This window comes from Narcine bancroftii, chromosome 4 (assembly GCF_036971445.1).
Source record: "Narcine bancroftii isolate sNarBan1 chromosome 4, sNarBan1.hap1, whole genome shotgun sequence".
In the NCBI taxonomy this organism is placed as follows: Eukaryota; Metazoa; Chordata; class Chondrichthyes; order Torpediniformes; family Narcinidae; genus Narcine; species Narcine bancroftii.
Genome location: NC_091472.1, coordinates 176,589,324 through 176,605,583, shown reverse-complemented (window position 1 = coordinate 176,605,583; position 16,260 = coordinate 176,589,324). Strand labels below are relative to the sequence as shown.

At 49.7% G+C, this 16,260-nt stretch overlaps 1 protein-coding gene and 1 long non-coding RNA gene across 4 annotated transcripts in view; one reads left to right on the top strand and one right to left on the bottom strand.

Annotated features, from left to right (window-relative positions):
- Positions 1–4,073, bottom strand: part of LOC138761272 (uncharacterized) — a 39,018-nt gene extending 34,945 nt beyond the window's left edge. The window contains exons 1-2 of the long non-coding RNA XR_011356230.1: positions 4,017–4,073; positions 169–249 (exon numbers count right to left, since the gene is read on the bottom strand). This is a non-coding gene — a long non-coding RNA (uncharacterized lncRNA). The remainder of the gene's footprint in view (positions 1–168; positions 250–4,016) is intronic.
- The window catches only part of nos1 (nitric oxide synthase 1 (neuronal)), a 110,665-nt gene that overhangs the window by 79,370 nt on the left and 15,035 nt on the right, over positions 1–16,260 (top strand). For 2 of the 3 annotated variants that reach the window (XM_069933133.1, XM_069933134.1), the window contains 3 exons: positions 110–303; positions 2,185–2,354; positions 4,877–5,102. In XM_069933133.1, the coding sequence (XP_069789234.1) occupies positions 110–303; positions 2,185–2,354; positions 4,877–5,102 (590 nt within the window). The remainder of the gene's footprint in view (positions 1–109; positions 304–2,184; positions 2,355–4,876; positions 5,103–16,260) is intronic. The other variant, XM_069933135.1, reaches the window with a different exon arrangement.

Genomic DNA, 16,260 nt, shown 5'->3' with positions numbered 1-16,260 from the left:
AAAAAATTGGGAAATGTTTTGAGGCAGGATGCAAAGATCAAATAGGATGGTAGGTTTTTTGTTTTGTTGAATATGACTGTTTGGAGTGTTATTCCCTCCTTTCATTTAGCCGTTCCACAATACAACTACAGATACACACAGACAACCAAGAAGAATTGAACTACCAACCTGGTGACCATCTTGGCATCTTTCCTGGCAATCATGAAGATTTGGTCAATGCCTTGATCAACCGATTAGAAGATGCACCTCCTGAAAATCAGGTCATAAAGGTTGAGTTTTTGGAGGAGAAGACCACAGCGCTAGGTAATTCTGAAATATACATCTGGGATTTTACAGAGAAAAAAAAATCTATTTACCTGGACATAACCTTTGTGAAGATAACGGGCAAAATGATATGAACTCATCAGGGGAATTGGGCTGTTTGGGGGTTATTTTGTGCAACATTAGAGAGTGTATATCTTTGTCAAATCTGAACGAGTAGGAGAGTCAGGGAGAATAGAAATAGACCCTTTAGTTCAGTGAATCATCCACCAGCCAGTTACAGTAATCTGATGTTAATTTTATTTTATTCTTTACCCATTCCGAGCAACTCACCTCAAATTCCTACAGATACACCAGGGGGAAATTACATTGAACCTATTAATCTACAAAACACAAACATCTTTGTGATGTGGGAGTAAACCAGGGCACCAGGGGGAAGCACTGCATGGTCACAGGAAGAATGTGGAAACATCACACAATCGGCACTGAAGTCAGGGCTGAACCCAGATCATGAGAGCTATGAAACAGCTTCTTAACCAATTGCACAAATAATATTTGTAACTGCTGCTATTTTGATGATATTTTACTAGCAAAAGGAATAAGAATCCCCACATAATTCAGAAATGTCCTGATTTCACAAGATAAATTAAGGAGAGCAATGGACCAAGAGAAGTCCGGCTCTTTCATTCCAACACTTACATTTTGATACATTTTCCATTCTTTGTTTCATTGTTCTTCACTTACAACATGCTAAATTAGGGGCATTAATGGATTCAATTTCTAGGGTAGAACTTAATTCCACCTTCTGTTGCATATTGCATGGGCATTTACTTGAAGCCAATGCTAAATTGTTGAATATCCTCCACAATGTGCAGAACATTTTTCATCAGTAAGATTCGAATGAAAATATTACAGGTGGGGAGATCAAAGTCTGCACTGTACTGTTGCAAAGGGATTACAACTGTATTAAATAATCAGAAATTGGAATGCAATGAGACTTTCAAATTCCCAGAGGAACCTTCCAGTGGGTAAAAATAATGAAGTAAGGAAACTGTCCCTGTTATGTCCACTCAAAGATTAAATATTCATATTAATCTTTGGTTTGGAGAGCAGAGTTTTGTTTACCCAAAGTTAATCTGGGAATTCCCTCAGCATGAACTACTCCAGGATTTCCTGCAAATATTCCTGAGGATCTGGCAGGCGAAATGGAAGATGAGCCTGATGCCTCAATGTGTGTTCATTTCTCTGTCTCAGAAGCACTGAAATTTGGGGACTAGAGACGTGGACATCTTTACCACTTACATTTTCAATTGTTTTCTCTTTGCCCTCATTGAATGCTTCATTCCCAGATGAGTAAAAGCAAAAAAAAATTTTTATGTTAATTCCTTGTTTGCAAGACTTGTAGGGATTGCTGAGCAGCTGAAGAAGGCCCAAATGGGGTGCGATATGAACATAAGAGATAGGAGCAGGAGTGGGCCATCTGGGCCATTGAGAACATAGGATAAAGAACATGTCATGTGATTTACTCTGAATACCACCAAGTACAGAGTAGCACCCTAAAAGTGGTGGAGCGTGAGCGCTTCACTATTTGGGGTCTTTCCCTACCCCACAGAACACCGAATCCCCAGAATTTTGAAGCATAGGTACTTGCTCGCCCACCACACTGTGAGGTTTTTGGCCAGTTGTTCTGCACCAATAGCTGGAAGGCCTTGGCTTGGGCCATGGTGCACGGTCTCTCACTGTGTGGTTGTCATCCTTCAATCCTCAGCCTCAGTCCTTTCCAGGAATTCTGAACTAGTTCCTTTTACATATAAATTCAGGAAAGAAAATCTTCTGTTAAATATCAAACCTTTATAGTATGGGTGGTAATGTCTGGTTTGCAGCTTGTGAAATAGAAGGGACCAAGTCTTTTTGTTCACGTAGGTGTGATTAGCAACTGGTGTGATGAGACTCGCATTCCGCCTTCCACCATCTTTCAAGTTTTTAAGTACTATCTGGATATTACAACTCCCCCAACTCCACTCCTACTGCAACAGTTTGCTCTCCTGGCAAAAAATGACCAGCAGAAGAAAAGGCTTGAAGTGCTCAGTAAGGTAAGTCCTTGCAACTTTACCATTTGAATTTATTATATTAGATTTTAGGAAAAAAAATGAGGGTAGGCCTTTTGCTAGTTGCTCTATCTGCCTGTTTGCACCAACCATGCTCACCTCCACAATTGAAATCTGCTCGTAGATAATGCTGCCCCTGTCTAGTGAACTTTGGGTTTTCTGAAAACACGCTGCACTGTGACATTACCAGTGGCAAGAAAATCTGCATATTATGTACAGCCAAATCTTTTAATGGTGAAAAAGGAATTTTGAAATATAGATCGAGGGGATTATCTGGACATGTACGCAGGACTAGACATTGAATGGCATTTGGAATTGGTCATGGGATCACAGTTATACAGCTTGGAAAAGGGCTCTTCAGACTAACCAATCCATCTGAGCTAGTCCTCTTTGGCTATGTTTGGCACATATCCATCTAAACCAGTCATTTCCAAACTACCCCCCTATACTCACATTCCACTTTATATAATCCCTATGCCATAAGTGCTCTGTGATTAGTAATGGATTGCTTAAGGTGGGATATGAGTAGAAAGAAAAAGTTTGAAAACCACTGTTCTAATTGTACCTCATTGACTTGTTATGTGCACGGTTTCATAACTCCAAAGGAAATGGGTCAATTATCATTTTTCTCAGGCAAAAGATTTCAGTAACAATTGGGTCTAACGCAGTGATTCTCAACCTTCCCTTCCCACTCACATCCCACCTTACTAATCACAGAGCACATCACATAGGGATTGCTTCAGGTGGAACGTGAGTTTGGGGGGCAGTTTGAAAGCCTCTGGTCTAAATCATTCCTATCTATGAATTTCACAGGATTTCTTTATGCCTTTACCACTTGTGATCTATTCAATCCAGCTATAAAGACGTGAGCTGTTGTACCAGAGCTGCAAAATTGCTTTGGTCATTTCCCCACACCTTGTTAGTCTTCACCACAGAGACACACAAGGTATAAATAGTTTAAGTCGCAACTATTAAAATTATATTTTGGTGTGGAAGAGTCATACATTTACATAGTTGTCAACAAGCATCAGCGCACCTCAAAGCTCTAATATCCAAGTGGCTGCTATTGATTTTCTTGCAAGCTATCCAGCATCTTTTTTTTGTCGGCTCCTGCCCAACTCCAACAACTTTTGATTCGTGAGCATTGTTCAGATTGTGACAAGTTTGTTCCATCTTCAGCACAATACTCCCCTTTGGCCCACAGTGTGGTGCCAACCTAATAATCTATTCTAACAACTGCCTCGAATTTCCCTACTGCATATACCATTTTTTCTCAGTTCTGTGTTTCTAATAGTCTCTTAAAAGATCCTATTCTTCCTGTCTCCACCACTGTTGCCAGCAGCACATTCCATGCACCCTCCACTGCGTGTGAAGATATTACCTATTACAACCTCTCTGCATTTACTCCTAAGCACTTAAAATCTATGCCCCCTCCTGTTAGCCATTTCAGCCTTGGGAAAAAGCCTCTGGCCATCCAGACAATCAATAGGTGCTTTCAAACTGCCTTGTAAAATGGGGTTAACAGGGCAATTTGATGGTTAGACCCTGCTCATAAGGTAGCTTGAAAGGGTTTGACCTGGTCAGTGTCATCCAAAGTCAACCAGGTCCTTACCCAACTTCGGAGATAGGGAACCCAGTTAAACTTACCCTGGACACGTCCACTGGAGGCCTGAACAGCAAAATGGCCAACTGGGTTACTCCTATGACATCAGCACTTATGCATTGGCATCACAGGAAAACCTCAGCTGGGGTGATCAGGGGGAGAGAGGGGTGGCTACCATGGCCCGGCATGGAGAAGTGAGAGGTCACTGCCATGGGGGGGAGAGGTCGATGTCGCGGTGGGGGCAGAGGAGTCGCTGCCGCAGGGGAGGGAGGAGTGGAATTGGCAGCCATGGGGGCAGAGAGGTTGGCTGCTGCGGGAGCAGAGGGGTCGGCTGCCATGGAGGCAGAGGGGTTGGCTGCCATGGGTTGGGGGGGCGAGTGCGATTGACGGTGGGAGGGAGACTGACAGCTGGTTGGGGAGATAACGATAGCTGGTGGGGGGGGGAGACTGAGAGCTAGTGGGGGGGACAGGGAAGACTAGTTTGTGTGAAGCATCACTTACTGCATCATTGCGGGGGTGGGATCCCCCTTAAACCATTGGGTTGGTGATTTTCTGGGGCTCTCTCCCTTCAGCTTAAAAGGTGCTGGAGGCACCTTTGCCCCACTAATTGCACCAGGGTCCCAAGAGGGCTACCTGGGTAATGCAATTTAAAAACACAATGCCTCCCATCATCTTGTACAATGTCTTGTACAATGTCACTCAACTTATCCACATAAATTATGTTCTCCAATTCGAGGAACATCCTTGTAAATCTCCGCAACCTCCCCATACCTTCCACATCCTTCCTGTAATGAGGTGGCCAGAACTGAAATGAGGTGACTCGAACTGAGCTGTTTAATAAATTTAATTGTAACATAGTCCAGCTTCAGGGAAGTTTAATAAGGGCTGTGCATTCCATTGACAGGGCTTGCAGGAGTACGAGGAGTGGAAGTGGTTCAATAACCCATCCATAGTGGAAGTGCTAGAGGAATTTCCTTCTGTGCAAGTCCCAGCAACGATGCTGCTTACCCAGCTTCCTCTGCTGCAGCCTCGATACTACTCGATCAGCTCGTCACCTGACATGCACCCAGGCGAGATTCACCTCACCGTGGCCGTGCTTTCGTATCGTACAAGAGGTACACGTGTCAAAAGTAGATATCATGATGACACTGCTGTGCTTTATATTATTTAACTTTAGGAGGCATGGTTACATCCAAAGAATGAGAAACCTGTAACAGTTACGTGCAAGTTTACATCATGACAGGTTTTAGGTGGGACAGACTGCACACGATTCCCAAATGGATTATAACCATCCAAGACAAGAACCATTTGATAAACAAAAGTGCAAAACATTAATAGGAAACATTAAAACTATTAACTAGCAATCTGTGTGATGCGCTGTTAGACAGAATCAGACACACACAAGGTAAAGACAGAACAACAGGCTTTAATCCACAAAGACTTCCACAGAACCAGGCTGGCTGTGGCTGCAGTAACTTGGTATGAGGCCTCAGGAGGCCAGCGCAGACTTATATCCTGGAAGGTGATTTACGCCCGACCGGGTGGGGCTTGATCTTTTCAGGCTGACTGATTGGCAGCCGGCCAGGTGTTGTCCTGTCTCCTTACACTCCTGCAGGTACAGAGGTTTCCCCCTGTAGTAGGCTGGTGGTGTACCACCACATTCACCCCTTACAATATTTACAGGTTGTGATGATTCGGCGGCCGCCGGGTTCTCTGTGACCGTTGTTGGACTGGCTCTTGGTCAGTGGGGAAGTGGGAGGCTGGCGGCAGCGGTGTGTGTGGCTGGTGTGCCGCGCGGAGGGGTGGCCAGGGGGGCCAGGGTGAACATATGTGGGTCGTATCGGATGGGTGGGGGGGCCGGTTCATCTCCTAAGGCTGAAGTGGGCCCCTGGTGGTCAAGGAGGCCGTGTGTGCCACATAGCTGCATGGGGATGGGGATGTATGCCCAGTCAGCGTCGTCCTGGGTTTGAGGGTGGCATGATGTGATGGGTACTCCTGCTGGTGCCAGGTCCCTGGTTGACTTGGTGTCCTCCCTGCCACTGCCAAACTTAACGTAAGTGTAGTTATGGTTTGCATGAAGGAGGAAAACCTGCTCCATCAGGGCTTCAGCCTTGTGTGCCCGTACATGCTTACGCAGAAGCACCGGTCCCGGGAATTTGAGCCATGCTAGGAGTGACATTCCAGTCACCGACCTCCTGGGGAATGAGAAAAGACGTTCGTGAGGGGTCTCGTTGACTAAATGTCATGGAGCGCCTTGGGCAGGGCGTCCTGCCAGAACTCAACGGCCCACCTTTTTGACCTGAGAACCAGGAGGACTGCCTTCCAGACCACCCCATTCTCGCGTTCCACTTGCCCGTTACCTCTTGGGTTATAGCTTGTCATGCGACTGGTCGCAATACCCCTAACCGTCAGGTACTGGTGCAGCTCGTCACTCATGAAACTAGACCCCCGGTCACTGTGGATGAAGGCGGGGTAGCCAAACATGGTGAAAATATGCCCCAAAGCCCTGATGACGATGACGGTGGCCAAGAAGGTGTCCGGACAAGGGATGGCGAAAGGGAAGCGTGAGTACTCGTTGTGATAGTACAGATCTATCACCAATGTACATAGTGTATATAATTACTGTATCTAGACTGTGCTTACAGCGATTGGCTGAGAGCTTAAAGGGTGGCGTGGGTTGACCTCAAGGCTCCCTGCGCTCAGGAGTTTTTCCATGGCAGCCATGGGAAAATTTTGTGGATTAAATTCTGGTGCGCTATTAGACAGAATCAGACACACACAAGGTAAAGACTGAACAGGCTTTAATCCTAGCCAGGACGGATCATTCCCGACTGGTCGGCCACCTGTGAAGAGCTCCTGTCTTTTGCTAATAAAAGCCTTGGTTTGGATCAACGTCTCTGATTCTTTCGACGAGCTCTACACTCGTCCACTACGTGAAGAAGTAGACGTTTCAGTTCGTGGAAGGCAGGGGCTCTTTGAAGTTCACGCCAAAACGTTCAAAAGGCCAAGTAGCCTTTACAACATGGGCCTGGGGGGTGGGGCAGAAGAAACGGGGTTTACACTCCGCACAGACCTGACAGGCCTCGGTCATGTCCCTGACGTGCTTGATTGTGTACAGCAGATTTCGGGACTTAACAAAATGGTACAATTGGGTGACGCCCGGATGGCAGAGGGACTCAAGCAATGCCTGCAAGCTATCATCATGCATAGACGCGCAGGTGCGAGAGAGGGCATCTGGGGAGTTGTTAAACTTACCGGAGCAGTTCTGGATATCGTAGCTGTAGGTTGCCAGCTCGACTCTCCAGTACAGGATCTTGTTGTTCTTTATCTTGCTCTTGTGGGAAGTGTTAAACCTGAACACCAGGGCCCGCTGGTCCATGAGGAGCATGAATCTCCTGCCGGCCAGGTAGTGGCGCCAGTGACAGACCGCTTCCACAATCATCTGGGCCTCCTTTTCAATGGTGGAGTGCCCTAGCTCGGAGCCGCGGAGGGCCCTGAAGAAGAAGGCGATGGGGCACCACCCTCTTGGTTGAGGGTAGCAGTGAGGGCCACCTAGGAGGCATCGCTCTCCACCTGGAAGGGGGAGTCCTCATCCACAGCCTGCATCGTGGCATCCGCGATGTCTTGCCTAATGCGGGTGAAGGCTGCCTGCACCTCAGGTGGGAGGGGAAAAGTTGTGTCTTGGGCCAGTGGGCGGACCTTGTCCGAGAAGTGATGGACCCACTGCGAGAAATACAAGAACAGGCCCAGGCACCTGCGGAGGACCTTTAGCGTGGGGGGAGGGCTAACTCCATTAATGGGCGCATCCTTTCCAGATCTGGGCCAACGACTCCATGGGCCATAATGTACCCCAGGGTGTTGAGGCAGGTGGTGCTGAACACACACTTCTCTTTGTTGTAAGTGAGGTTCAGCTCCGCAGCCGTCTGGAGGAATTTCTCCAGGTTAGCATCGTGGTCCTGCTGGTCACGGCCGCAGATAATGACGTTATCCAAATATGTGGACGTCGCCTTCACTTGTGCTGGTCTACCATGGAATCCATCTCTTGCTGGAAGATGGAGACCCCTTTTGTGACCCCAAAAGGAACCCGGTGGAACTGGTACAGGAGCCCGTCCGCCTCAAAGGCGGTGTAGGGCTTGTCCTTCGGGTGGATAGGGATTTGATGATACGCCAACTTCAGGCCAATCGTGGAGAAAACCCGGTAGTGGGCAATCTCATTGACCATGTCGGCGATCCTCGGCAGGGGGTAGGCATCCAGCTGGGTGTATCGATTAATGGTCTGACTGTAATCCACAACCATCCTCAGCTTACTTCCCTCTTTGACCACCAGGGCTTGGGCACTCCAAGGGTTGTTACTGGCCTCCACCAGGAGTCACTGCACCTCCGCCTTGATGAAGTCCCTCTCTGCAGCGCAATAGCGCCTACTTAGGGTGGCGATCGGCTTGCAGTCTAGCGCAAGATGAGGAAAGAGCACTGGTGGGGAGATGCGCAAGGTGGAGAGTCTGCAGATTGGCTGGGGCTGGTAGGTTGGCATGCTGTGCAATGTGAGTGGAGGTTGGGGCCCCCCGAAGGCAAGGGTGACACTCTTCAGGTGGCAGTGGAAATCCAGGCCCAGGAGGAGTGGTGTGCAGAGTTTGGGCATGACCGTTATATCGACTGAGCAGCACCTGAGGGTACCAATAGTCTTATCCTTGGTGGTGAGGGCGATCGAGGAGGTGGTGGGGTGGACTTTTAACCTTAGGGAGTGGGCCACACTTGGGTAAATGAAGCTCTCGGTACTGCCACTGTCCAACAGGCACTTTGTTATCTGCCCGTTGACTCACATGTCCATCATCGAGTGCCCAAGATCGTGGGGAATGTCCCTGGTCAGTGTGGTGGCAGCCAGGACCATCTTGAATTCGGAGTCGTCACTATCCGGGGGGATGGGGAGCGTCGATAGGGCAGCCTGGTCATCACCCATGTTGACCACATTGACATCGGTTGTGAGTTGCAGCATGTGGTAGCCGATGGCCTCTGGAGGCATGGGGAGCGGCGGTAGGGTGGCCCTGTCATCGCCTGTGTTGACCACGTTGCAGTTGATCGCTGGGTGCAGCATGCGGCAGCTGATGGCACCCGGAGGTGTGGGGAACATCGGTAGGGCGGCCTGGTCATCGCCTGTGTTGACCACGTCACTCTCAATGTTGTCGAAGGCCCTCCGGGTTGGGCACTGTCTGGCCCAAGATGGCGGTGGCATGTGGGGAGTCACTGTGTGGCTGGCCTCCTTCCCAGCTGTGTCTGCTGCACCGGGGGAAGTGACATCATCACGGCCGGCTGCAGTGACGTTGTTACGTTAGCCGGAAGTGATGTCATGCCGTGAGCTGGAAGTGACGTCGCTGTAGTTCTCAGCGAGCAGCGTGGGCTGGTGCAGATGCTCGGGGCACACACTGTGATGGTTGCTGGCGGGTCTGGATGTTGCGTGGTCGAAGTCGGAGAAGGCGGAAGTTGTCGCGGGTTCAATGGCGCCACCCAGCATGCGCACGTAGTGGGGTCCGCAGGGGAGGTAGGGAGGTCATAGAGGGCCGCTGAGCTGCTGGCACGTTTAGAGAAGCACACTTTTGCAAAGTGGCCTTTCTTGCTGCATCGGGAACAATGCTGGTTCCCAGCTGGGCAGTTTTGTCGTGATCATTGATCTGACCCACACCAGGACCCGCAGTACTTACAGGGACACCGGGCACCTACCCCAGCGATGTTCTCCTCCCCAGTTCAGCCTGGGGCTGAAGCTGCAGTGTGAGAGGACCACGAGGGAGCCTGGGGGAACCCAGAATCGAAGGCTTCGATGTGCAGGGCTGCTGCTTCCAGGGTTTGGACCACTTCCACTGTGGAAGTCTTTGTGGATTAAAGCCTGTTCAGTGTTTTCCTTGTGTGTGTCTGATTCTGTCTAACAGCGCACCACAATTTAATCCACAAAATTTTCCCATGGCTGCCATGGAAAAACTCCTGAGCGCAGGGAGCCTTGAGGTCGACCCACGCCACCCGGAGGCACAGACATGCTTCGAGATCTGGCAGCACGCAGTCGAGGCAATCATCGAGGCCCATGATGGTGACATCTTGGACTCCGATTGGAAGACGTTGGTCCTACACCGGTCAAAGCTAGGTCCCCACGCCTTCCAGATAACCAAAGGCTGCTCCACATACAAGAGCGCAATGGACACTCTCGAGAACTTATACAGTACAATAGCTCAACTTACGTGCAATGCACACCTTTCCCACAACTCCTCCAGTAATGCCCAACAGTAGTGACCTGGTGAAGAGTGATGTTGGAGACTTGGGCCAAGAGGCAGAGGAAAAGAAGTGTGGTGTGCTTCGATGTTTACTCTGTTCTGAGTTGAGCGTCTGCCCAGTGATGACACTGAAGCATTTAAATGAGCCAACAGTAAGGTATGCAGGTGATGAGACTTCTGAATAAGTTTCAGACTGGGAGGTCACGTGACCCTCACAATGTGCCAGACAGAGAGGCCATGTGTTCCTCCACAATCCACATCCAACATTCCACCTCTCAGAAGTCACATCACTTGCTGATCACTACAAACGCAATGAATAACTGGTTTCTAAAATCTAAGTAACATGTTATAACTGTAAAAACGTGTCTAAAATGATGTAAATCCTGTGGATCGATAAATACACAAAGTGCTTTCCACATGATGGATGAGGCACATTATCAAACTCAGTGACCTCATCACCTACTCCCACCCCCCAACCAAACAGGGTCATTGTGTTCCTGAGAGACCTGGGTGCCGTAGGAACTGCTCCCCAGTCTGAGAGGGGAGTGAAAAGAAAGAAAATTGTCTGTGCACTGACTCGCTTGCCTCGTTTCTCTGGCTCAGCTGGCATAAGTGAGCACTTTACCACCGACACCTGCAAGCAGGCAGTGCAAGGTCATCCATAAGGTGCCAAAGCCCCCTCTTGGCTGGCATATCCCACACCTTGGCTTCACATTTGGGCACTCCCTTGGTACAGAGCCCAGATCCCTGTCGCTGTGCTATCCTGTGGTGCATCCTGGGTGTACCCATATTTTCATGGGAGTGCCCCGTTTTTCTGGGCTGTCATCTGTCACCAGGATGCCGATTCTGCTAGCATCCCCTTTAAACGGGTGCCACATATGCCTGCATTGGTTTTCTGTAATGATAGCCAGGAGGTTTGCCAAATTAGTAACTTTTAAATAAAAGCTCCTGAAGCACCCACCCCTTGAGGAATTAGTTTCTATTACTGGGGAGGACTGGAGGGACACTGTTGTTACTGAGTGGTTACAAAATATATACAATATTTCCTGCTAATGGATGATCTGCAACATTATAATTAAAAGCTGAAGCTACAATTTCCTGAGAATGTGCTAAAAACATTCTTCTTTCTTTTCTTTGGCTTGGCTTCGCGGACGAAGATTTATGGAGGGGTAATGTCCATGACAGCTGCAGGCTCATTTGTGGCTGACAAGTCCGATGAGGGACAAGCAGACACGGTTGCAGCGGTTGCAAGAGAAAATTGGTTGGTTGGGGTTGGGTGTTGGGTTTTTCCTCCTTTGTCTTTTGTCAGTGAGGTGGGCTCTGCGTTCTTCTTGAAAGGAGGTTGCTGCCCGCCGAACTGTGAGGCTCCAAGATGCACGGTTTAAGGTGATATCAGCCCACTGGCAGTGGTCAATGTGGCAGGCACCAAGAGATTTCTTTAGGCAGTCCTTGTACCGCTTCTTTGGTGCACCTCTGTCACGGTGGCCAGTGGAGAGCTCGCCATATAACACGATCTTGAGAAGGTGATGGTCCTCCATTCTGGAGACGTGACCTACCCAGCGCAGTTGGATCTTCAGCAGCGTGGATTCGATGCTGTCGGCCTCTGCCATCTCGAGTTCTTCGATGTTAGGGATGAAGTCGCTCCAATGAATGTTGAGGATGGAGCGGACACAACGCTGGTGGAAGTGTTCTAGGAGCCGTAGGTGATGCCGGTAGAGGACCCATGATTCGGAGCCAAACAGGAATGTGGGTATGACAACGGCTCTGTATACGCTAATCTTTGTGAGGTTTTTCAGTTGGTTGTTTTTCCAGACTCTTTTGTGTAGTCTTCCAAAGGTGCTATTTGCCTTGGCGAGTCTGTTGTCTATCTCATTGTCGATCCTTGCATCCGATGAAATGGTGCAGCCGAGATAGGTAAACTGGTTGACCATTTTGAGTTTTGTGTGCCCGATGGAGATGTGGGGGGGCTGGTAGTCATGGTGGGGAGATGGCTGATGGAGGACCTCAGTTTTCTTCAGGCTGACTTCCAGGCCAAACATTTTGGCAGTTTCCGCAAAACTGGACGTCAAGCGCTGAAGAGCTGGCTCTGAATGGGCAACTAAAGCAGCATCATCTGCAAAGAGTAGTTCATGGACAAGTTGCTCTTGTGTCTTGGTGTGAGCTTGTAGACGCCTCAGATTGAAGAGACTGCCATCCGTGCGGTACCGGATGTAAACAGTGTCTTCATTGTTGAAGTCTTTCATGGCTTGTTTCAGCATCATGCTGAAGAAGATTGAAAAGAGAGTTGGTGTGAGAACGCAGCCTTGCTTCACGCCATTGTTAATGGAAAATGGTTCAGAGAGCTCATTGCTATATCTGACCCTACCTTGTTGGTTTTCGTGCAGTTGGATAACCATGTTGAGGAACTTTGGGGGGCATCCGAGGTGCTCTAGTATTTGCCAAAGCCCTTTACTGCTCACGGTGTCGAAGGCTTTGGTGAGGTCAACAAAGGTGATGTAGAGTCCTTTGTTTTGTTCTCTGCACTTTTCTTGGAGCTGTCTGAGGGCAAAGACCATGTCAGTAGTTCCTCTGTTTGCGCGAAAGCCGCACTGTGATTCTGGGAGAACATTCTCGGTGACACTAGGTATTATTCTATTTAGGAGAATCCTAGCAAAGATTTTCCCTGCAATGATTCCCCTGTAGTTTGAGCAGTCTGATTTCTCGCCTTTGTTTTTGTACAGGGTGATGATGATGGCATCACGAAGGTCCTGAGGCAGTTTTCCTTGGTCCCAGCAGAGCTTGAAAAACTCATGCAGTTTGGCATGCAGAATTTTGCCGCCAGCCTTCCAGACCTCTGGGGGGATTCCATACATACCTGCTGCTTTGCCACTTTTCAGTTGTTTAATTGCCTTATATGTCTCTTCCCGGGTGAGGACCTCATCCAGCTCTAGCCTTAGGGGCTGTTGAGGGAGCTGGAGCAGGGCGGAATATTGGACTGAGCGGTTGGCACTGAAAAGAGATTGAAAGTGTTCTGACCATCGGTTGAGGATGGAGATCTTGTCGCTGAGGTGGACTTTGCCGTCTGAGCTGCGCAGCAGGCTTTGGATGGGGTGAGGGGCCGTACACAGCCTTTAGAGCCTCGTAAAAACCCCTGAAGTTGCCAATGTCCATGCTGAGCTGGGTTCGTTTGGTGAGGCTAGTCCACCACTCATTTTGGATCTCTCAGAGTTTGCGCTGAAGATGGCTGCATGCGCGACGGAAGGCTCATTTCTTTTCTGGCCAGGACGGCTTTGCAAGGTGAGCCTGGTGGGCAGCTCACTTCTTTGCCAGCAGCTCCTGGATTTCCTGGTTGTTTTCGTCAAACCAGTCCTTGTTTTTCCTGGAGGAGAAGCCCAGTACCTCTTCAGTGGATTGCAGTATGGTAGTCTTAGTGAAGAGTAAATACCACAGCTCAGGGTTCAATTAAATAGGTCCATTGCAAAGGCTGTAATTGAAAGGTGCATGACAAAGGTTGTGAACATTGATAAGCTGGAATTTCCTGTGATAATGTATCCATTGCAACAGCTCTTGCCTGTCTTCTTAAAGTTTTCTGCATAGTTCATGACAACGGCTCCTTGCTGCTTAAATGAACTGGTACTGATGGCTGGAATCAGTAGGTGTTTTTAAGCTGCAGCACCCGGGTAGCCCTCCTGGGACCCAGGTGTGATTAGAGGGGCAAAGGTGCCTCCAGCATCTTTTAAGCTGAGGGGGGAATAGGCCCAGTAAATCACCAACCTGGCAATTTAACCATATATCAATTACAGTACAGAAACAGGCCATCTCAGCCCCTCTAGTCTGTTCTTAAGGGGGATCCCGCCCCCGTGATGACGCGGGAAATGATGCATCATGCAGACTAGTCTCCCTGTCCCCCCACTAGCTGTCAGCCTCCCTCCCACCATCAATCATGCTCACCCCCCCAACCCTGAGGCAGCCAACCCCTCTGCCCCTGCAGCAGCCGACCCCTCTGCCCCCACGGCAGCTGACTCCTTTGCCCCCATGGCAGCGACCCCTCTCCTCTCTCCCCCGTGGCAGCAAACCCTCTCATCCCTCCCTCACGGCAGTGACCCCTCTCTTCCCTCCCCCATGGCAGTGACCCCTTTCTCAATGATCATTGCACCCCCCAACCCCACCTTGACATTGACCTCTGCCCCCATTGTAGCGACCTCATTCCCCCAGATTGTGGCCCCTATCTCTCCCCCTAGCAGCAGCAACCTCTCACCCCCCCCCCCCGCAACTTCTCCATCCTGGGCCGTGGCTGCAACCCCTCTCTCCCCCCGATCACCACAGACTCTTCATCCAGGATTTCCCTGTGACGCCAGCAGGTCAGCCATTTTGCTGTTCAAGCGGGCAGTGGACACATCCTGGGTAAATTTAACTGGGTTCCCTGACTACCTCCGAGGTAGGGCAGGGACCCAGTTGACTTTGGACAATGCTGACTGGGTCTGACCATTTCAAGCTGCCTTATGAGTGAGGCGCTAACTGGGCAAATTACCTGGTTAACCCCATTTTACAAGGAAATTTGAAAGCACCTAGTGATAGGATCACAGCAATCTGCTTGGATGAGCATTTTTTTAGACCCTCACATCAAGAAGAGAAACAGCTTGAAGGGTAGTCTTCTCATGTGGGGAGGTGGGGGGTGTTTGGGAGAGCTCACAAGATAGGAGGGGGGGAAAGAGGGGAGGCTGGTCCAGGTCAGAGTGGATGGCACACAGGAAGTTCCACCCCACGGGGCTTCCCCCTACAACGCTCTCTCCAGAGAGCATACATGTCTCTGTGAGTCATCCGCAGGGTGACGTCACCGAACTTCACCTCAGGCCTGCAAACTTGAGTGGGTACTCCCTGCTCTGTTTACTCTGATCCCTCCAAGAGGGCAATGGCTTCCTGGATGGAATTTTTGGTCACCAGTCCCATGAGGGGCAGGATCACTCCTCTTAAGGTCAGGGTATGAGGCAGGGACTAAATAGCCCACCAAGACACCAGTCACCTTCGTGATTCCTGGGAAGTGGTGCTTGTTGTCACCCCCATTGACACCCATGATGAGTGCCCACTCCCTAACAACTTGTGTCTCCATGCTAACAATGGCTGGCTGTGTAGCCCCCATTCTAGAAGGGCAGGGAACCTGGCCTGGACTGCAATCACCACCTGTTCCCATTGGGTGGTGCCATCATTGACCCTACTGGCTGCACTCAGAAGGCATTGCCAATCATCTGATATTCAGACAGTCCATCTAAGGTGCTCGTTTCATGATAAGAGAGGTGGACATTGAGAAACCTCTTGACCCACAGCCATGGCAGCCGCATGGTGAGCTGATCATCTGGCCGCTGGTCCCCTAGCCTGGTTAGCTCCTTGGTGGAGTAGTCCTGAGTCTCCATTATCTCACAGTGACCACATACGAGCCCACCCAAGGTCCTGCCATTTTCAGCTACCTCCCCATTTTGGAGAATCAACGGGGTGCCCTCATGGCAGACCTGGGACTGCATGGTCACTGGCCAGACTTGCAAAGACAGGCACACAGGGTAGGGAGGATGTGAGTCATTGGACTTAGTTTCCTAGTGGTAATCATCATCCATCCATACATACCATCCCCAAACCACGTGCCGAACGCCTACCCCCTCTGGATGGTGGCTTGGATTTTAACTGGGTCAAGTTGCCAGCCAGACCAGTGAACTCCCTGCAGCTGCTGCATTTTAATCAGCTTGGAAACTGCCTCCGCGACTTTCATTTTTAGGTTGGTCACTCTCACTTGGGCAATCTGCACTGCTTCCTGTAGTACTCAACAATGATGCTGCAGAGGTTCTATCTCCCTATTTTCTGTGCACCCTGTTGGCCTAATTCTCCTGCAATTTCACGTTGGTGTCTCAGGTGGTATCCCATCTTTTCGCCGTGGGCCCTTCAATCCAGCTGACCAACATGACATGGCTTGCCAGCCACACCACCAAATAGCTAAGCTCCTGATGGTCATTGGTCCACGTGGAGATTTTGTATTCCAATCTTGGGGTTCCCTTACCAGCCA